Genomic DNA, 20,653 nt, shown 5'->3' on the forward strand with positions numbered 1-20,653 from the left:
TCCATCTGCATCCCTAAAACTGATTTAGAAACTGCCACATCATATTAGAAACTCCAAAAATTTTAGGGATGTAGACCGATTGAATAGATTTCCAAAATATTTTCTGAGTTATTTACGAAAGACACTTTCAAGGAAAAATCATCGATTACTCGTTACTATATCTTAATAATCGTTTATGTGCATTATAAGAAAATAATTTATTCATGCATACTATGTGTATTGTACTTGAATCAAGATTTATTATGTAAACTGGTACACTAGAATAATGCAAATTGCAAACGTTGCAGAAGGTTTTAAATCAAATTAAAAAAAAAAATCTCAAAGCTATTGTAATCTAGGCTATTTGATTTGATCAATTAACAATACATAATTACACATCTACTACCACATAATGGCAACAATAAATACGGATTTATAATTCTTAGCACAGGAGAAAGAAAAGACTTATATTTTACCGACTCGCTACATAAATCACCTCATAGAAAACATGACAAACATGCAATAGCTATGGCATTATAACAACAGCAAAAAAACAGTGTTCACACTTTACAAAAATAGGCGTATTTGGTTGTGATTTGGCATGATAGCGGGCAGTGGAAACTAGAAACAGTGTAGAAACAGTATAATGCTACGAGCCAAATAATAATTGCTTCCTTTGAAATACCATTTTTTTTAGATGTTTTCCTTCTATAAGAATTCAAGAAAATGTTTGTTTATAATTTGACTCATTTATATTTTCTCTCTCCTCTCTCTCCTCTCTTTTAGAAAAAAAAGAAAGAAAGAGAGAGAGAGAGAGAGAGAGAGAGAGAGGCCAGAAACTTCTTCTATTTCTCCACTGTCTCTCGCTCAATCTTTCGCTTTTTCCTCGCGACGCCAGCTGAGTACTGTTGATAGTGAAGTGATAGAGATAAATAAGAGAGAGCGAGCAAGAGAGGAGAAAGAGAAAGCGAGAGCACAATGGGTTGCTTCTTCTGTTCAGGGGAGCCAAGTAATAAACACAAGGAGAAGCATCAGATCGCACCTCCAGCTGGTAATTTTTCTTTTTGTTTTGCATTTCTTTCAGAGTGGAAAAGATGATTTATTGATCTAAATTTCAGTTTTTTTAATAGTTTCAAAATAATAGGTCGATGTAAAATGAGATAATTTCCCAGTCTCGTCTATTTGGGGCTTTTTCCTATATTTAAGTTCGAGCGAAGGTTTTACTACTTCTCGCGAGCGGAATAGATGGTATAGGTAGATCTGATCACTGGGAAATTTTAGATCAAAATAAGCATTTATGTTTATCCATCAAGGGATCAACTTTTGGAAATAAAAAATTTTAATCCCAGCATTTGATTGCATGTTTAATTTTGTCTCAGTTGCATTGCTTCCATTTTTTGTGAAATTAAATTTGGGACATTTCGTGTATGTTTTCACTTTTATAGAGAAAGTGAAGACGGAATCAAGTACAACAGCGGAGCTGAAGAAACAACAAAGTCTGATAGAGTTAAAAAAGGAGATTTATCAAAGTGGATCAGATCATATTGCGGCTCAAACATTTACTTTTAGAGAATTAGCCTCTGCCACTAGAAATTTTAGAGAGGATTTTCTTTTGGGAGAGGGAGGGTTTGGTCGAGTGTACAAAGGCCGGCTGGAGAGCATCAATCAGGTTTGTTATCTAATTTTGTTATCATCTAGGTTTTCTTTTTTGCACACCCTTTCTTCTTGGTATCATCATTGGTATCAACTTTAGCACCTAGAGTGATAACTATTCATTCTTGGTATCCTTGTTTGACGAAATTGCCCGTCTTTCTCAGTAGATATGGTGAAAGGTTGACTGAGGAAGGAGGGGCATTTTGTGCATATTGGCAAATTTTGAGAGGTGAGGAGCAATTGTGATTATTCTCATGTATTATAGGGTAATAACGTATTGGAGCCTTTTGAGTTGTACAAGAAACTTCAATAAAATGTTTCAGAATAAATATTTTTTTCTTTTATGCAGAAAATTCAACCAAAGATATTATCTTCCTTTTGAAATTAAAGTGGCCAGTATTCTTATTGTTTGATATTATCTTTGCTGCTTTTGATAGGTTGTGGCTATAAAACAGCTCGATAGAAATGGTCTGCAAGGGAACCGAGAATTTCTAGTGGAAGTGTTAATGCTGAGCTTATTACACCATCCAAATCTTGTAAATTTGATTGGCTATTGTGCCGATGGAGATCAGAGGCTCTTGGTTTATGAATACATGGCTCTTGGCTCTTTAGAGGATCATCTTCATGGTATTTTTCTGCGTTAATCTCTCTTTTTGAATTTTGGTGCTCGTATAACATTAAAAACACATTTTGCGTGAGTAAACTACAATGTCTTTGTTCTTTTGTGCACTACCTTTGAGTAACATTTTCAAGATAAGAGAATGCACCTTTGAACTCCTCTACATAATTTTAGTAATTTCCATGTTCAAGGAGGTATGGTGCTTGCTGGTACTGGGACCCAAGTCAATTCATGCTTTTACATGCTATCTGTATTGACTAAAGCCGCAATTAGCAAGTGTATAGATGTAAAATTAGTTAAAACACACAAGAGGATAACAATATTCTTCTAAGAACAGTGATTATTACCATCCAGAAGCTAGTCGCATACTTTGTAACTGTACTATTACCCAACATTCCCATTACAGTGATATAACTTTCCTCTTTGAAAGCTGCTTACAAATTTGCCCCTGATTTTATTGCAATCAGAGCCTTCTCCAGAGAAGAAACGGCTTGACTGGAACACTCGAATGAAAATAGCCGCTGGTGCTGCTAAGGGTTTAGAATACCTACATGACAAAGCTAACCCCCCAGTAATTTACCGAGATTTGAAGTGCTCTAACATATTGCTTGGAGATGGATATCACCCAAAATTATCAGATTTTGGGCTTGCGAAGCTTGGTCCAGTAGGAGACAATACCCATGTATCAACTAGGGTTATGGGAACATATGGGTATTGTGCGCCAGAGTATGCCATGACGGGTCAGTTGACCTTGAAATCAGATGTGTATAGTTTTGGGGTTGTTTTGTTGGAGATCATTACTGGCAGAAGGGCTATTGACCATACTAGAACTGCTGGAGAGCAAAATCTAGTTGCATGGGTAAGATAAAATATCACCTCACCCCACCCTGCCTCTCTCTCTGAGTCTCGTTTTACTTTTGTTTTAATTCATGTTCTTCTATCTGCTTGTTTTGGATGTCAAGTAGAAATATATTTTTTGCTATGGATAGCATAAGGCCTTCCGTGCTACGGCCTCAAAAACCTATCGTATAAACTTCAAACTTTGATCTAAGTAGTTCAGTTTGTTTATATAATGAACTTGTAGAATACTTTTTATGATTTATAAAAGATGACAAAAAATGGCTTGAAAATGCCAATATTTTAGGCCATTTTTTGCCATCTTTCATAAATAATAAAAGATAGTAAAATAAAATTTCAAAAATAGTAAAAATTTGTAGTCTACAAGTTCATTACATAACCAATTTATTGAGCTAGTTAGATCGAAGTTTTAAATTTATACGATGGATTTTTGAAGCCGTAGCATGGAAAGCCTTATGCTTTCCATAGCACCTAAGCCTTACTCCTTTGTTTATACATGAAATTCCAAGACCATCGATGATATATGTAATCTGCAGAATATCATCTAAATTGTCCCTGAGCACCACAATTTTTAGACTTTTTTGCATGTTTTCTGTCTTTACTATCAATTTCAAAAGAATTTAAACTTTTCAGTTTGGATGTCATTTTCAATCTCTTCCTTTATCTGGTTATGCATTTGAAAACAGAAGCACAAAGTTTTCGTGGGTTGCTTCTCTGTTGCATCCACTGTTCCATCATCGACCCAAAAAGTACCTTCTTGGGGCCAGTTTTCAAAATCTAATCTATACTAAATAGGTTGTTGTGGCTAGAATTATTCTGACCACTGATATTTTGAATGGTTTAATTTTGATATAATGTTTAAGCCAGCCTTATCGCCAAGGACTTTGCCAGAAGATGCATCCTGATTCCTGATCCCTTTTTTTCTCTCACTTACCCCTAAAATTTGCAATATCCTCAATGCAGGCAAGGCCATTATTTAAGGACAGAAGGAAATTCTCCCTGATGGCAGACCCTACATTGCAGGGACATTACCCACCAAGGGGCTTGTACCAGGCTCTTGCTGTGGCCGCTATGTGTGTGCAAGAACAGCCCACCATGAGACCTCTAATAGCGGATGTGGTAACAGCTCTCACCTACCTTGCATCTCAGAACTACACACCAGGCCTGGGTGGAACTAGCAACCCTGGTTCATCTCGGCTGAGATCACCCGGTACGCCATCTCACTCTTCGCGAGATTTAGAAAAGAAAGAGTCGTTCAGTTGCTGAATGTTGTGTGTGCACATTTGTGCTTAAGGGTGTATACCTAGAAGTGCAGATTTTGCTGTCTCCGTGACTGATGATTTCCTGGTGTACCAAGGAATTTTTTTTGTACCAGTTACATGAGTATTGATAGTTGCACCCATGGTCGGTTTGTTATAGTTATTTAGGTGGGGTTGTAAATGCGGATGTGAGTTGATGTACTTAGACCATGTGCTAGACATTTGCGTTTAAATGTTGTTATTGATAGTAATTATTTTGCTCCTTTTTGGTGGAATCAAAAGGTTTGTGTGGGCTTATTCTTTTGGGTGTGTTTGGATCACCCAAGAATAGTGCTATTCTTGGGTTAGCTCCACTATTTTCAAATCTTGGTGATCCAAACACAAATTTGCAAATTGGATTAGCTCAAGAATAGCTCTATTATACTAATCCAAAGAAATGGTGGGTTAGCAAGAATAGCTTTAATGGGGTTAGTGATATTAATAAAATATTTGATTCCTCTCAATTAAAGTATGTTTAAATATTAAATTAGTACTAAATATAATATAATATAATATAATATTAGATTAGTATTAAATAAAATATTTGCGTAAATATTAAATGTAATATAATATCAATTTAAAATGTAGATTAGTATTAAATAAATATAATATTAAATTAGATTAATATTAAATAAAATGTTAGATTAAATATTATATCGTAGTCATTTAAATAATAAATATAATATAATATTAGTTTAAATATTATATTAATATTAAATAAATATAATACCGGATTAGATTAGTGTTCAATAAAATATTAGATTAAATATAATATAATATTAGTTTAAATATTAAATATAATACAATATTAGTTTAAATGTTAAATGTAATATAATATTAGTTTAAATATTAAATGTAATATAATATTAATTTAAATATTAGATTAGTATTAAATAACTATAATATCAAATTAGATTAATATTAAATAAAATATTAATTTAAATATTATATTAGTATTAAATAAATATAATATAATATTTTTTTGAATATTAAATTAATATCAAAGGTTTAAATAGCGTTTATCGCGTCATAGCGTGCTGGCTGAAAAAACAGCGCCGATAGCGCCATACCTTTTATGGTCTGAAAACGCTATAGCGGTCTATTTAGAACCCTGATCAATATAATATAATATTTTTTTGAATATTAAATGTAATATAATATTACTTTAAATATTAGATTGGTATTAAACTAAATATTAAATTAAATATTAAATTAAAAATAAAATAATATTAGTTTAAATATTAGATTAGTATTAAATTAAAAATAAAATAATATTAGTTTAAATATTAATATAATATAATATTAATTTAAATATATTGAAGTATTATTGAAAAATATGATGCTTTATATATATTTAACAAGTCATTATAAATATAAAAATTAGTTGAAAAGATAAAAATAAATAAATCATTATTATATTCCTTCCCTCCATTGCTATTCCAAACATACAATTCAGACAACATTTCTACTAATCCGGAATAGTCAAAGCTAGTGCTATTCTTAAATCCCTTAGTTTAGCACTATTCTCAACTACTAACCCAAAAATCGCTATTCTTGCACTAATCCTTGCCCCTTGGTGATATAAGAGCCACTTTGTACCGATTAATAAGGTATTGTCACTGGTCTGACCCTAGATTAGCCATTGTTTCGCTTTCATTTATATATATCTTGTTCATCACTGCATTGTGATTTGCAAATATTACATTGAAGCCATAAGCGAGTTCACCGAATAAATGGGTATGCATAAGTGTGTAAAAAAATTCTTTTGCTGTTCATATTTGATTTTAAAACATACTAGAGTTGTAACCTTTTCAAAAATATATCAAAAAAAGAAAAAAAGAGATGAGCGTATTTTACTGCCATTTGCAACATGGGTCTCAACTGATTTCAAATGTCATTTGAAAGTTGAAACGGCAGCGAATGGATGATAAATTGAATGCGACTCAATTCAAGTGATGGCCTTTATACCAATACATACTGCTATTCGTACGACAGCCTATCTTTCGGCAGAATTCATATCCTCTGCATTACCACAAATGCATAATGAATCTGGACCATCTGATTCGTGTTGGCACAAATATTAAAGATGCTCCGTGCCTCGGACCGAAGATGCGGACTCCTTTCGGCAAGGTGTGCAGCGTGTGCTCATTGCTATTTACTAGCCTTGTCATGCACAAACATGTAGCAATTTAGTCCGAACAGATGTCGCCATTTTGGGAAAACTTATTTTTTTTCCGTATGTTTCTGATTCGAAATCGACACTATATCTGGAATGGATTTTTATTCCATTTTCTTTACTTTTTGTCAGGGCCGGTCCTGAAGATTTTGAGGCCCGGGGCGGAAGAAAATTTAGGACCCTTTATATATACAAAATTTTTATGAGACCGGCCAATACACTTCGATAAGTATTTCAACACTATATGCTTTAAGTCATTTTTGTATTTTTATAATTCAAATAGTCGATCCGAACCATTCAATATGATATCCATATTAAAACGTGCTTGGAGACCAAATTTTACATTTTTTTTGAATTTTTTTTACTTTTTTTTAAGATAGGTAGAAAATTCATTAATTTAGAAGATTCTGAACCATAAAAAAAATTCTACTTACCTTAAAAAATAATAAAAAATTCAAAAAAAATGTAAAATTAGCTTTCCAAGTACGTTTTAATATGGATATTAGGTTGAATGGTTTGGATCGACTATTTGGACTTTTAAAACGCAAAAACTACTTATAAACATATGGTGCTGAAGTACTTATGGAAGCAATTAGGGGTGTTCATCGGTTCGGTTCGGTTTCAATTGAACCGAACTAGGCAAACAAAAGTTATAATTTGGTTTTAAAAATAGAACCGAATTGAACTAAAGTTTTATTTCGGTTTCTTCAATTTCTTCGGTTCAAATCGAAAGATATTAATTTTTTTATTTAAAGCAATTGATTTATAATAAACCGAAGTATATTAAGAAATAAACCAGGGTATTAAGAAATAAACCAAAGTATTTAAAGCAATTGATTAAGAAATAAACGAGGTATTAAAAAATAAATTGGGGTAGACCGGACCAAATTCATAATGTATAAAAATTCGACCGGTTCGGTTTTTTCGATTTTGAAAATTTTCAAACTGAACCGAACCAAAGTTATAATTCGGTTTTGAAAAGCAAACTGAACCAAACCATTAAACCGAATAAATCAAACCGTTTATTCCAAACTAATTTGATTTGGTTCAAAACCATTAAACCGACTAAATCAAATTGTTTAGCCAGTCAGATTTTTTATTGATATGCCAATAAATCATATTTATTTATAGAAAAATTTGAATCATTTATATATACAAAATTTGAGTTCTAATAGTTTATTTATTTTTAATATATACAATTTTTTTTATATATATACAAACTAATTTTTCTTTTTTGAGGTCCCTAGAATTTTGGGGCCCGGGGCGGTCGCCCTGGCTGCACAGCCCCAGGGCCGGGCCTGCTTTTTGTTCCGTCAACCTCAAGTAACAACCCAATCAGAAATTCAGAATCCAAATCTCTTTGCTATAACTGCAAATGTTTTATCGCCGAATTTGAAACACCACGTTTACCGGATCCAAACTCTCTTTCCTATTTTTGGACAATAAATTGAGTAAATTTGTAAAGTTTTAATCTATAGAGTTTTTTTTTAATAAATATTGCTATTTTAGAGAGAGAAATACGTAATTCGGAGATTTTTTAGGCGTATACATGAAATTCCTCTTTTTATATGCCGGTGAGCATTGGAATTGCGTGGGGCTGCCAGTTGATCTGCGCCGTTCACTGCGCGTCCAGAGGCATGCATGATCATCAATAAACGCTTCAGATATAATCTTTCTTCCCCTTCACATTTTTTGCAGTTCATTATGTGAGGAAAACCGTGCGGTGGGTCAATATCTAGACTCTAGACCAGTGATAACAATTAACAAAGCCAAAGCATAACTTCCTCTATCTGTCTTCGCCGCAAAATATCAAAAGAAAAGGTTGTTCCCGCAATGCTGCATGCTACGTACGTGGTTCCCGCCAGATAGCATCGCACGCTGAAAGCCTGAAACGTGGCCAGAAGTTGGCAGACTGGATTCTGTTTCACCCGTCTGATCTTTCAAATTTGACTCGGGGAAAATGCTAAATATGCTGTAAACTTGTCATTGATTATTTTTTGTTTATGCACCAATCTCAAAGTACAATAAACTGTCCCCTCCATTTCAATACGCACCGAATAAAAAGTTGATCCGACTTTAAATCCACTAAAGTTTGATATCTCAGGTCTCAGGATACAAACTCGTCCAAGGCTCATACGTCTTGAAAATAGAAGAAATTACTACAAACAATATATTTGGATTCACGTACATTACATTTGCACATCCTTTTATTTAATTTTTCTAAAAGCTCACAAATTGAAAGGAAGGAGAAATTTTTAGAGATGGAAGTTGGATAACGAGCCGCAAGGTCTACACTCTACAACCGTCTTGAAAATAGAAAAAAAAAAAAATACTACAAACAATATATTTGGACTCAGGTACATTACATTTGCACATCTTTTTATTTAATTTTTCTAAAAGCTCACAAATTAAAAAGAGAAATTTTTAGAAATTAATATAAAATAATATAGTATTAAAATGAGTACTGTAGATGGAATAGTAAAAAAAATTGGTTCCATTATTTGAAGTTGATTTGTTTATTCGAAATTTCGGATATACAAAATTTATCATACACAACGGACATTATTTGACTTAACATGTCTATTTCCCTTTCTCTTCCCACCCTCTCCCCCTCCCGAAATTTTTATAAATACCCAAAAAAAAAATCAAATTACGAAATCTACCCACTTTTTGAATGTATTTTGATTTATGCCCCTTCCGGTTACCAAATAACCGGATTTGAAACAAATTTTCAGTGGCCCAATACCCGGACATGGAGAAAAGGTCCGGTTATTGAGTTTGCGGAAAGAGAGAATATTTTCGGTGGTTGGATAACCGGTTTTGGTCCGGTTATTGAGTGACCGGACATATACAATATTTCCGGTTATTGAGTTAGCGGAAATAAATCCGGTGGTTTGATAACCGGTTTTGTAATCTATCTATAAACTCGAAGCACATCTCAGATTACACTCAGACGGAGAGCAAGGAAAGCCTCAGACAGAGAAAGGAAGAGAAAAAAGTAAGATTTTTTTTAGAATTAATTTGTAAATTATTTAATTTATGAAATTATGTTAGTTATTAATTTTTTTTAAATAATAGGCCTTAAATTTTTAACTATCTATCTTTTTTTGAAATTAGATTAATTATTATTTCTTTTAAATATCAATTTTTTATAACTGGTTTTGTAATCTGCTATAAATATGAAGCACACGATCACACTCAGACGGAGAGAAAGGAAGACACTCAGACAAAGATAAAGGAAGAGAAAAAAGAAAAGAAAAAGCAATTTTTTTTATAATTAATTTGTAAATTATTTAATTTTTGAAATTACGTTATTTATTATTTAATTTGTTATAAATTGTAGTTTATTATTTCTTTTATAATTAATTTTATTTAATTCAGAAAAGATTCAAAATAGAGAAAAATTCGAAGGAAAAAAAGAAATTTTTTTATAAATAATTTATAAATTATTTAATTTATGAAATTATGTTGTACTTATAGTATTATTATTTCTTTAAATTGTAGTTTGTTATCCAGACCAATTAAAACAAAAAAATGACCGCCATATGTGTGAGAATTTTTGTTGGAGGAGAAATCCTGTACAATGATGACGGGGTATTTTACAGCACTCGATCTAAATACACATTACTTATAACTGTAAACCATAATTTTGATTATCTCCAGAATGAGATTTATAAACTGGTTGGGTATACTGTTAGTGAAGCAAATCTGGAAATCCAAGCCCGGTTTAACATGTCTCCCGATGGCTAACGTGACTATCAATTAGTACCGATAACAAACCAGCAATCGTTCGAGATGATTTTAGGAATTGTGGCGTCTTTTCCACAAAGGTTACCGGTTATATAGTTATTTGTAGATTGGAACCGAACCATACCGATTTTAATTCCCAATTAAATATGAACAATCAGATCCCTGAAACTCGATCCCGACCCAATACCAGTTGGAACCCTGAACCCATAACTCAATCCCGACCTAGTACTAGTCGGAACCCTGAACCCACAACTCGATCCCGACCCAGTACTAGTCGGAACCCTGAACCCACAACTCGATCCTGACCCAGTACTAGTCGGGTCCGTATACCGGTACCGGTTCTAGATTATCTGTCACCTGTGGATGCGATTGATGATGATAGTTTGGAGAGCGGGGATGAGATGCTCTCAGATGAGTCATCAGGTTCCGACAATGACGTTGGACAAATCAGTGAGTCACAATCACAGTCCCGTGAAGCACATTACCCGATAACTGGTCGGGAAGATATGAGACATCCGATTGATAGTTTCAATGACATATCCGGTTTTTGGCCTGCATATGTCATTTTTTTTCGGCAGCTCAACGAGAACATTCAATAATCCATTAGCCAAAGGCCAAGTGTTTGAGTCAAAAGCGGCTCTAAGGGTGGCAATAAATGAGTTTCATATCCGTAACAATCATGAATGTTTGGTTTCTAAAAGTGAAACTAAATGTTTAACTATAAAGTGCAGAGATAATTTTGCAAATTGAAGTTATCCGCGAAGCCTAACGGTCTTTCAGGATCTTTGATTATTACCAAACAAGCAATTCATCATGGATGTAAAGTACCAACAACACGTGCTGATCATTGTCAACTTACTGCAGAGATGATTGCCCTATCAATTAATGATACAATTAGAAAGAATGTGTGCGCGACTATAAATCATATCCACGATGTGGAGAAAAAAGAGTACACAACAGTGACACCAAAGTACAACAAATTATGGCGAGGCCATGAGCTTGCTATTGCAAATCTATTTGGTAGTTGGGAGAACTTGTACAACTTGCTTATTCCACTTTTGGAAGCCATACAAAGAAAAAAATCCAGGAACCAAGTATTGTGTGACCTCGACCCCTACTGCTGGCGAAACTGACAGGCATTTCAATCAAGCGACATGGGCATATGGGCCGTGTATTGTAGCCCTACTGTTCCTCAGACCAGTGATTAGTATCGATGCTTGTTTCATGCCGGGATAGTAACAAGGTAGGTTGCTAATGACATGTATGTATGATGCCGAGAACCAATTGCTTCCATTGACTTTTGCAATTGTGGAGAAAGAAAGCGCAGAAAACTGAGATTTTTTTATGAGATGGTTGCGGTTGGAAGTAATTGGAGATGATCGTTTCTTTTGTGTCATATTGGATAGACATTTGGGGATAAATCCGTGTTCCAGAGTCCACTTCTCTGATAGGATGAGTCTACCGACCAATGTGTCCATCGATATTGTTCTCAACATGTTGCCGAGAACCTCTTCAAGTATGTGGGGCAGAAGAGAGAGGTCAATGATAGGTTCAAAATTGGAGTAAACAAATGCAAACCTAGGAGGTTGGAGGAGATGTTTAAAGACTTTGATGTCGGTTGCCCAGAGGCTGTCGATGTTCACACAAAAGCGTATGCACAAAGTTTCAGTACAGCAAGTTGTACCTTTTAACCTTGGTTACACCTTTCAATTCGGATTGCAAGTGTACAATCCTATCGAGCAGTATATTCAGGTATCGATCCACAGGACGGTTCAAATATAAACTGGACTCTACTTAAATTAATTAGGTACTAGAAGCTTGAAAAGGTTGATTTGGTTTGTTTAATTTTCCTAAGTTCAATTGTAAGAATTAAATGACAGAAACTAAAATTTAGTTTTATCAATTAAAAGAAAGACGTTTCCAGGGTTTCTGATTTCATCTTCAACTCTGCCTCTCGGCACCCGACGCGGACCGCGTCATTTCTGATGCGGGGCGCATGGGCCTCGAGTTAATAAAACATGCACACTAATTCCTATTACAAGAGGGGTTTATATAGCCTAGCCTATGGGTGAGGAGTCATGGAGAATATGGAGATCATGGGAGATCATGAGTGCCAAAAATAACATAAAATGCTATTTTTGGAGTATTAAACTTACCAAGGCGAGGCAAGGCTTGCCACATCTGGAAACGCGTCCTTCTAGAAGCTTGTTGTCCAACGGTTGAGATTTAATCCAAACTAGATAGTCCACGGATTGAATTCGTGTGCCCCTGTGGCATAGACCTTTATGTCGCATGCGACATAGCTGAGGCCATAGGACACTGTACTTAGCCGAATTTCAGTGAATTTTGCCATGTTGCATGTTGTGCACTTCGTGTGAGGTGTTTGCATACTTCATGTGTTGCCCTATTTTGAGGTCTTCTTCAGAATTGACCCAAATATGACATTTTTGCTTTGTTTTCGGTCTAAATTCGCAACTTTCTCCAAAACCTGCCAAAATAGCCTAAAAACACGTTTGTGGTGAATAATTCGGGAAAATGGGTACTTTGCGTACGCTTTTCCACAATTTTTCGTACTAAAAAGTAGTGATTTTCGTTATATGTTTTGGCGTTATCAGGCCTTTATTATCATTCTCTTTACAAGTGGTACTTGATTTTATAGTTCTTTTGGTTGTAATCATATTTTTCACTATTTGTATTCATAATATTTGTATAGGTCATGGTGGTAAGAAAGTAGCCGAGTACTTGAAAGATCATCTTTGCAATATAATCATTGGTCACCGCAGTTTCTTTACTAACACACCAACAACATTAGGTACTATTTACTAGAACCATCCCCTCAAGATGGAATTCCTAATTTCTAATGAGGAACTGGAACTTCTTACGAGGAACTAGAATTCCCTTGATTTCTTATGAAGAACTGGAACTTTTGATTTATTTGCCTATATCTTATGGTCTTAAATAGAAGAGAGGAACTGGAACTCCTTTTAGATTGAATGCAGAGGCTTAGGCTCACATTGAAAAACATAGGCACGTAGGGATGAAGGAACAAAACATATAAGGTTTAGCGATTTATAGATGAGTTGAACAAGCAGTGTTGTGAGGGTAAATAGAGATATTTTTAATTGTAAATTGGTTTTGTAGTTATGTTGAGATTGAGATAATTATTTTTGTAAGCATGATGATTGAACAAAGATTTTGAAATTGAAATCTCTTTATGCTATTGCATTGAGGTTCTGTTGTTTGTAATCTAAGGTCATTGTAACAAGTTTTTGTTGTTTGTAACGTAAGCCAAATAGAGTTGTATTACCAAAGGTTATTTTCTTATACATGATAATTCAGTGCACTAGTTTGCTTTCTCTTTTTTTTCCATGAAAAATTGATGAATGATTCCTAATCCTCTCTGGTAGTCAAATCCTTGTTCATTACACTTAAATTCCTAACTCCAACTTTTCTAATGAATATATGAGTTAATGGTAGATGACTAGGTTCCATTGCGATAGATATAAGTATTTTTGTTACATTTTATATACTTTTTTTGTTTCCATTTTTCTATCATAACAAAAATATCAAATAAAAGTTCCAAAATAACCACAATTCTTCAAATCTCGGCAAAATGGTATAATGTTAAGGAAACTTTTGCATGATATGCCAAAGGCAAAATCTATGTGTAACGGTCGGAAACACCTTTGAAATGACATTTTGAATTGCACGATCTTGATCCGTGAGAATTGATATCGGTAACTTACCGCCCACGGCACGTAACCAAGTCTCAAAAACCATATAAATGTTTGTTCTTGCTCATTTTGCAATAAGGCGAAACCAAATATGATGGATTGATTGTGATTATTGACGCCAACAAAATTTCCCAAAGGCAATCCATACTTGTTAGTTTTGTAAGTTGTGTCAAAGACCAACATATCGTCGAACCGCTCATAGTACTGACGAGCGGTCGAATCAATCCAAAAAAAAATTACCATCCTATCCTCTTCATCAGTTTGGATTTCATAAAAAAAAATTTGATCTTGTGCTTTCTCAATACAATAGTGCATAATAGCATTTGCATCTCCACTATCCAAATTCTTCCTCCTAAGATCTCTTATCTGGTTCCAACAATCTCGTTGTGAAATATTTATGTTTGCCTCACAATTAATAATATCTGCCACTCTACCAATTGGAAGGTCTGTTTCACTAAACTTTTTCACTAGCTTTTTTGCCACATATGGCATCCCTCCTCTTTTTCTTAAATGGATCCGACTATTAGGACTAACCAAAAGATGGTTGTGCTCCTTGACAATGGTTTGTACCTTCCATATACCTTTCTTGTTGGACACAGTTATGGTGACCGGACAACCAGTTCTACGAGTTGAGGTTCTTCTTCTCGTCCTTTCTAAAGCCAAATTAAGCACATCATTTGATTTTTTTTTCTCTTCACAAAATCCAGCACAAGAACACACATACTGACGATAACGAATTTTATCTGTATGTGGAAAGTTAGTGGTCCTCCTTATGCGTACAATATATCCCTCTAAAGCAGCAAAATTGTTATATAATCTTTCAAATTCTTCAAGTGACTCAAACTCCATGCCTTCCTTTGGGACAAAATCATTATCACTCTTCTTGAATGTAGAATTGTCTATCTTCATTTCATCATCAATAGAAGCACCGTCCTAATAAAAAAGATCATGCCACACAATTCCAATCAAATACTTGCCAATATTTTTGCTTATATGACAAAAATTGGCTCATTTGATTTTATTTTATTAGATAAGCACACAAAAATGGTTACTTTGCAACAGTAATTAACCTTGCTGTGCAGTATAGTTGGAGTACTATTATTCTTGAATTGGAGAAAACTATTTGTGTTCTTGCTCAATTCAAGCATATAGATGAAATAGCTTCATTTGCGAAAAAGAAATATGCTTTTATTTGTGCATATGTTTGATAAACAGAAACATGTTAGAGTTGAATTTCATTATTACTCTATGCAAATTTAAAGAAATTTAATATAAATTTATGAAGTAGATTACATTAGAGAATGATGACGGTGGCGACAAGGGTTCGACGGAGCTTGGAGATTTGGCCGGTGATGAAGTTTGGGTGGGTTCACTGGAAGGCCAGGTGGAGGGAGTAACCATGTCGTCTTGTCTTTCTTCATTATGTGAAAGATAAGAAGTACAACCGAAAGAAAAACTGGCATCATGGGAAGGAGAAAGTGCATAGAGAGAAGGAGGAGGCGTTTCGCGAGAAGGAGACTCAACCCTCCGATTAGCCATGGCGATTTCAATCACCGGAGAGAAACAAGTAAAATTTGGTCACTAGAGAGAAAAAGGAGAAGTTGAGGAGTGTTGTTTTGGAAATGAAACGTCGGTAGGAAAAAGAATCTCATCTATTAATCTAATTTAGATGTTCAGTTCAGATTTAGGAGCCAATTAGGAGCAGAAAAACTGAGTGCAGTGGAACCCTCCTCATATATATCTATATATATATATATATATAGAGTTAGGCTGGGATGCTATGGATAGCATAGTGGCCTCTATGCTACGGCTCAATATTCGAGTTTTCAAAATCCAAACGGTCGATCCGAACCGTTCATCTTATTCTCCATATTAATATCTGCTTGGAGACCAAATTTTATAATTTTCTGAATTTTTTTACTATTTATTAAGCCACTTTGAAAATCGCTAATCCAACGGTTTTACTGTTTTGTGCAGCCACCGTTGGATCAACAATTTTGTAAAATACTTAATAAATAGTAAAAAAATTCAGAAAAATGTAAAATTTGGTCTCCAAGCAGATATTAATATGGAGAATAAGATGAACGGTTCGGATCGACCGTTTGAATTTTGAAAACTCAAATATTGAGCCGTAGCATAGAGGCCACTATGCTATCCATAGCACCCCAGCCTAACTCTATATATATATATATATATATATATATATATATATATAGGGATGGGCAATGCTACTCCATGGAGTAAAATGAGTTGGTGTTCCACGCTGCCATATTTTTATTTTGAAAATCCAAACGATCGATCCGAACCATTAGATGTAATCTCCATATTGAAAAGTGCATGGAGACCAAATTTTATATTTTTTTTGGAATTTTTTTACTATTTATTAAGCATTTTTGAAAATTGCTGATCCGATGATCCAGAAAATTTTACTGTTTTTTTACTGTTCACAGCAAAACAGAAATTTTGAAAAATGCTTAATAAATAGTAAAAAAAATTCCAAAAAAATGTAAAATTTGGTCTCCATGCACATTTCAATATGGAGATCACATCTAACGGTTCGGATCGATCGTTTGGATTTTCAAAATAAAAATACGGCAGCGTGGAGCACCAACTCATTTTACTCCATGGAGTAGCATAGCCCATCCCTATATATATATAAGAGATAGGCTAATATGCTTTCGGTAGCATATGGGTCGAAATACACACGGTTCAAATTTGAAATTTCAAAATTCAAAAAGTCGATCTGAACCGTTCATCTTGTTCTCCATATTAATATATGCTTGGAGACCAAATTTTACATTTTTCTGAATTTTTTTACTATTTACTAAGTCACTTTGAAAATTGCTGATCCAACGGTAGCTTAACAAAACAGTAAAACCGTTGAATCAATGATTTTCAAAGTGGCTTAATAAATAGTAAAAAAAAACAGAAAAATGTAAAATTTGGTCTCCAAGCACATATTAATATGGAGAACAAGATGAACGGTTCAGATCGACTTTTTGGATTTTAAAATTTCAAATTTTGATCGTGTGTATTTCGACTCATATGCTACCGAAAGCACATTAGCCTATCTCTATATATAATGCTTACCATTTTAGTGTTTGATCATTGCGCTTGGCCGGCAGCTTCTTAAATCGATTATGGAACATGGATTTTAGGAAAGTCAACTCCATGCATTTTTTGTTTCCTTCAGGCCCCCGTTTTTTCATAAGTTCACTTTGCTCATGCTCTTTGATCCCTAACAATTTGAAGAGCCGATCTTTTGCATTTGTCCTGTTTGTACTTCCCGTCATTAGGACTCCCGTAATGGGCAAACACCACAAACAACTCACGTCCTCCAATGTAACTGTAATTTATTCAACAAAAAAAATATAAATTTCTTTATTAGAATTGTTAGTAAATTATCACAAATAACAAATTTATTTGAAATAGTTTAGTAGTTAATACCTATCATCTCTTCAAATGGAAGATGAAATGTGTGCATCTCAGGACGCCACCGCTCCACAAGTCCATGTATCAGCGCCGCATCGATCATTTTGTAAGGCATGCATGCGATCTGGTATAAGCCCAATCGAATAAAAAATGGAGCGTATGCACTGTGGTAATCGGTATGGCAACGGTAGTGCTTCATATTTATAACCTTCTAATCCTACATTACCGAAAATAAAAATTAGAAATAAAACATGATGAGATTTCTGAACAAGTCACGAAAAAAGGAAATAAGTAAATGTTTACCTCCTCAGAAGCCAGAGACTATGATGGCTGTGAGGTATCCACAATAGATCACTAAAAGTATCATGCTTCCTCTCTACTCTATCATTGATTTCGTCTGCCATACTACAAAATTTATTCAAATTTAATTCATTGTTTTCCAAATTTTTAAACTAATCTAAACTGTTTAAAATTTTTAATAATTTTTCTAAACCATTTTAAATTACCTAAATTATTCTAAACCGTTTTGGAACCAATTTGCAATTTAAACTATTTTACACCATTTTGAAATTTTCTAAATTATTCGGGCACCAATTTGAAATTTTCTAAATGATTCTATACCATTTTGGAACTTTCTAAATTAAGGTGCTATTTTGAAATTTTCTAAATTATTCTACACCATTTTGGAATTTTTTAAATTACTCTAAACGATTTAAAATTTTTCTAAACTAATGTAAACCATTCTGGAATTTTCTAAACTAATCTAAACCATTTGGAAATTATCAAAATTATTTCGACAATAATATAAACCGTTTTGAAATTTTCTAAATTATTCGTAAAACAATCTAAACTATTCTAAATTATTGAACAAATAATCTAAACAATCTAAGCAATATTATAAATTCTAAACCATCTAAACAATATTCTACTATTCTAATATTTTATAAATAAAAAATAAAAATTAAATAAATAAAAACCTGTTGCTTCCTCTCTTCTCTCGCTGCCCCTCTTCTCTGCCTCTCTTCTCTTCCTTTTCTGCCGCTTTCTCCTTTTTTTTTCCGGTCCCCGCCAATGTCTCCCTCCCTCTTGCTTTCATCCTTTCTGCCTTTCTCCCTCTGGCTCTCTCTTTCTCTTTGCAGATATACCAAAATTTTTGAATTTTATAAAAAAAATTTACTTTCCGGTTACCCACTAATCGAACTTTATTTCCGGTTACTCAATAACCCAATACTTTCCTTCTTTCCGGTTACCGAGTAACTGGACAATTTGCATGCATCCGAGTACCCAGTGATCGGAAATTTATTCCAAATCTGGTTATTTAGTAATCGGAAGGGGCATAAATCGAAATCCATTCAAAAAAGAGGTAGATTCCGTAATTTTATTTTATTTTTGAGTATTTATAAAAATTTCGGCTCCCCTCTCTCCCTCTCCTAATTGATCTTCAGACGAAACTTCAAATATTGGATCCAAATTTTTTTTTCCGATCCATTCGGTACCAACTTTTTGTTTAGTGATTTGTATTGTTGTGGCCCCTAATGAATTTGTAAAAAGAATTCGGATGCAGTGTGAAGCAGGTTTGTTTTTTTTACGATCTTATCTATGCATCAAAATCTTGAACAATAATTCTAATACCCTATATTATGTTATAATAATTTCTATAAATAATTGTTTTGTCATAACGTTAATAGAAGATGAAGGCAACTTTTTTTTCTGCACGCTGGATATCACAATTAATTAGTTATCTCTTGATATTGATATTTAATTATTTGTCTCTCCACAGATCACTCGATAAATAAAAGTTTTTTTTTCCTGCACGCTAGATATCACATCTGAAAAGTTATGGTCACCATTCATTTTAAGCATTCTATTAAAATTAAGACACTGTATTAAAAATCTTCAAAATCTTCAAGTAGTTTAAAACAAGACACTTGAAATTTATAGCGTCCGTAAATTATATATGGAGTGTTTAATAACTTTAGTCATGATTTGAATCAAGGAAGCTAATAATTGTCCTACGAACAAATCTCTGAGCGTGTATTTTGAGTACATCATGTTCAGCGCCCATGTCTAGTCCTTTAGGGGGCGTTTGGTTTAGGCTTTTGAGAGATGATTCCCTACAACTAGATGTCCTGGAATACGATTCCCGTGTTTGGCAATACTTGAAAGGGAATAGACCCGATAATCAATGATTCTTGGCTATTCTGATTACCATAGATCTGGCTATGGCGATAGGAAAAAAATGACAAAAAAATTTCATTCTTGATCGACGGGAATTAATCAGACGAACCGTGTGCGCTTCTTATTTTATTCGGTTAACGCTCTTTTCTTCTTCTTTTCGATAATTTTCACAAGACACCGACTCTGACTTCTCTTCAACCTTCGTCACCGATTGTGATAGCTATGATTACAGGTTTTCTTCTTTCCGATAATTTCCTGAAGTTCTCAATCTACGATTGTTCTACTAACAGCCCGAATTCCCACTATTTTTTCTAATAGTGAAACTCAATTTTGAGCGAAAATTTCATACTCAAACCCCTCTCTCCTCTCCTCTCATTAGTCGTTCCTCCTCCTCCCTTCATCGTTAGGCTAGCCAAAAAGGTATTTTTTTTAATCTCAATTTACTTTCTATCTAAATTGCATTTTTCTGTGTTGGAAGGGTCAACATATTATCTTGCCATATAGAGATACGAGTAGAGTGCTCGTAGCAGCTTCAATTGAAGTGTTGTATTAGGGTTGTAAATGCTATATTATCTTGCCATCTGGAGACATTGCTAGAGTGCTCCAAATATCTTCAATTGGAGTATTGTATTAGGGTTGTAAATGCCCTATTATCTTGTCATATGGAGAAACAACTACAGTGCTCCAAACACCTTCAATTGGAGTGTTGTATTATGGTTGCAAATGCCCTATTATCTTACTATATTGAGTCATTACTAGAGTGCTCCAAATAACTTCAATTAAAGTGTTGTATTAGGGTTATAAATGCCGTATCGTCATGCCATCTGGACACACCACTAGAGTGCTCCCAACACATTCAATTACAACCCTAATAAAAATACTCCAATTGAAGGTGTTCGGAGCACTCTAGTAGTGTCTCCAACTGGCAAGATAATAGGACATTTACAACCCTAATACAACACTCCAATTGAAGGTG

General features: G+C 34.0%; 1 protein-coding gene across 1 annotated transcript; it reads left to right on the top strand.

Annotated features, from left to right (window-relative positions):
- Nucleotides 1-794: 794 nt before the first annotated feature.
- Nucleotides 795-4,619, top strand: CDL1 (Protein kinase superfamily protein). Its single transcript, XM_078304006.1, has 5 exons — nucleotides 795-1,030; nucleotides 1,425-1,648; nucleotides 2,070-2,259; nucleotides 2,719-3,110; nucleotides 4,073-4,619. Exons 1-5 carry the CDS (start codon nucleotides 958-960, stop codon nucleotides 4,373-4,375), a joined length of 1,182 nt encoding a protein of 393 aa, XP_078160132.1. The 5' UTR covers nucleotides 795-957; the 3' UTR covers nucleotides 4,376-4,619.
- Nucleotides 4,620-20,653: the final 16,034 nt, after the last annotated feature.

This window comes from Carex rostrata, chromosome 6 (genome assembly GCF_964058835.1).
Source record: "Carex rostrata chromosome 6, lpCarRost1.2, whole genome shotgun sequence".
In the NCBI taxonomy this organism is placed as follows: domain Eukaryota; kingdom Viridiplantae; phylum Streptophyta; class Magnoliopsida; order Poales; family Cyperaceae; genus Carex; species Carex rostrata.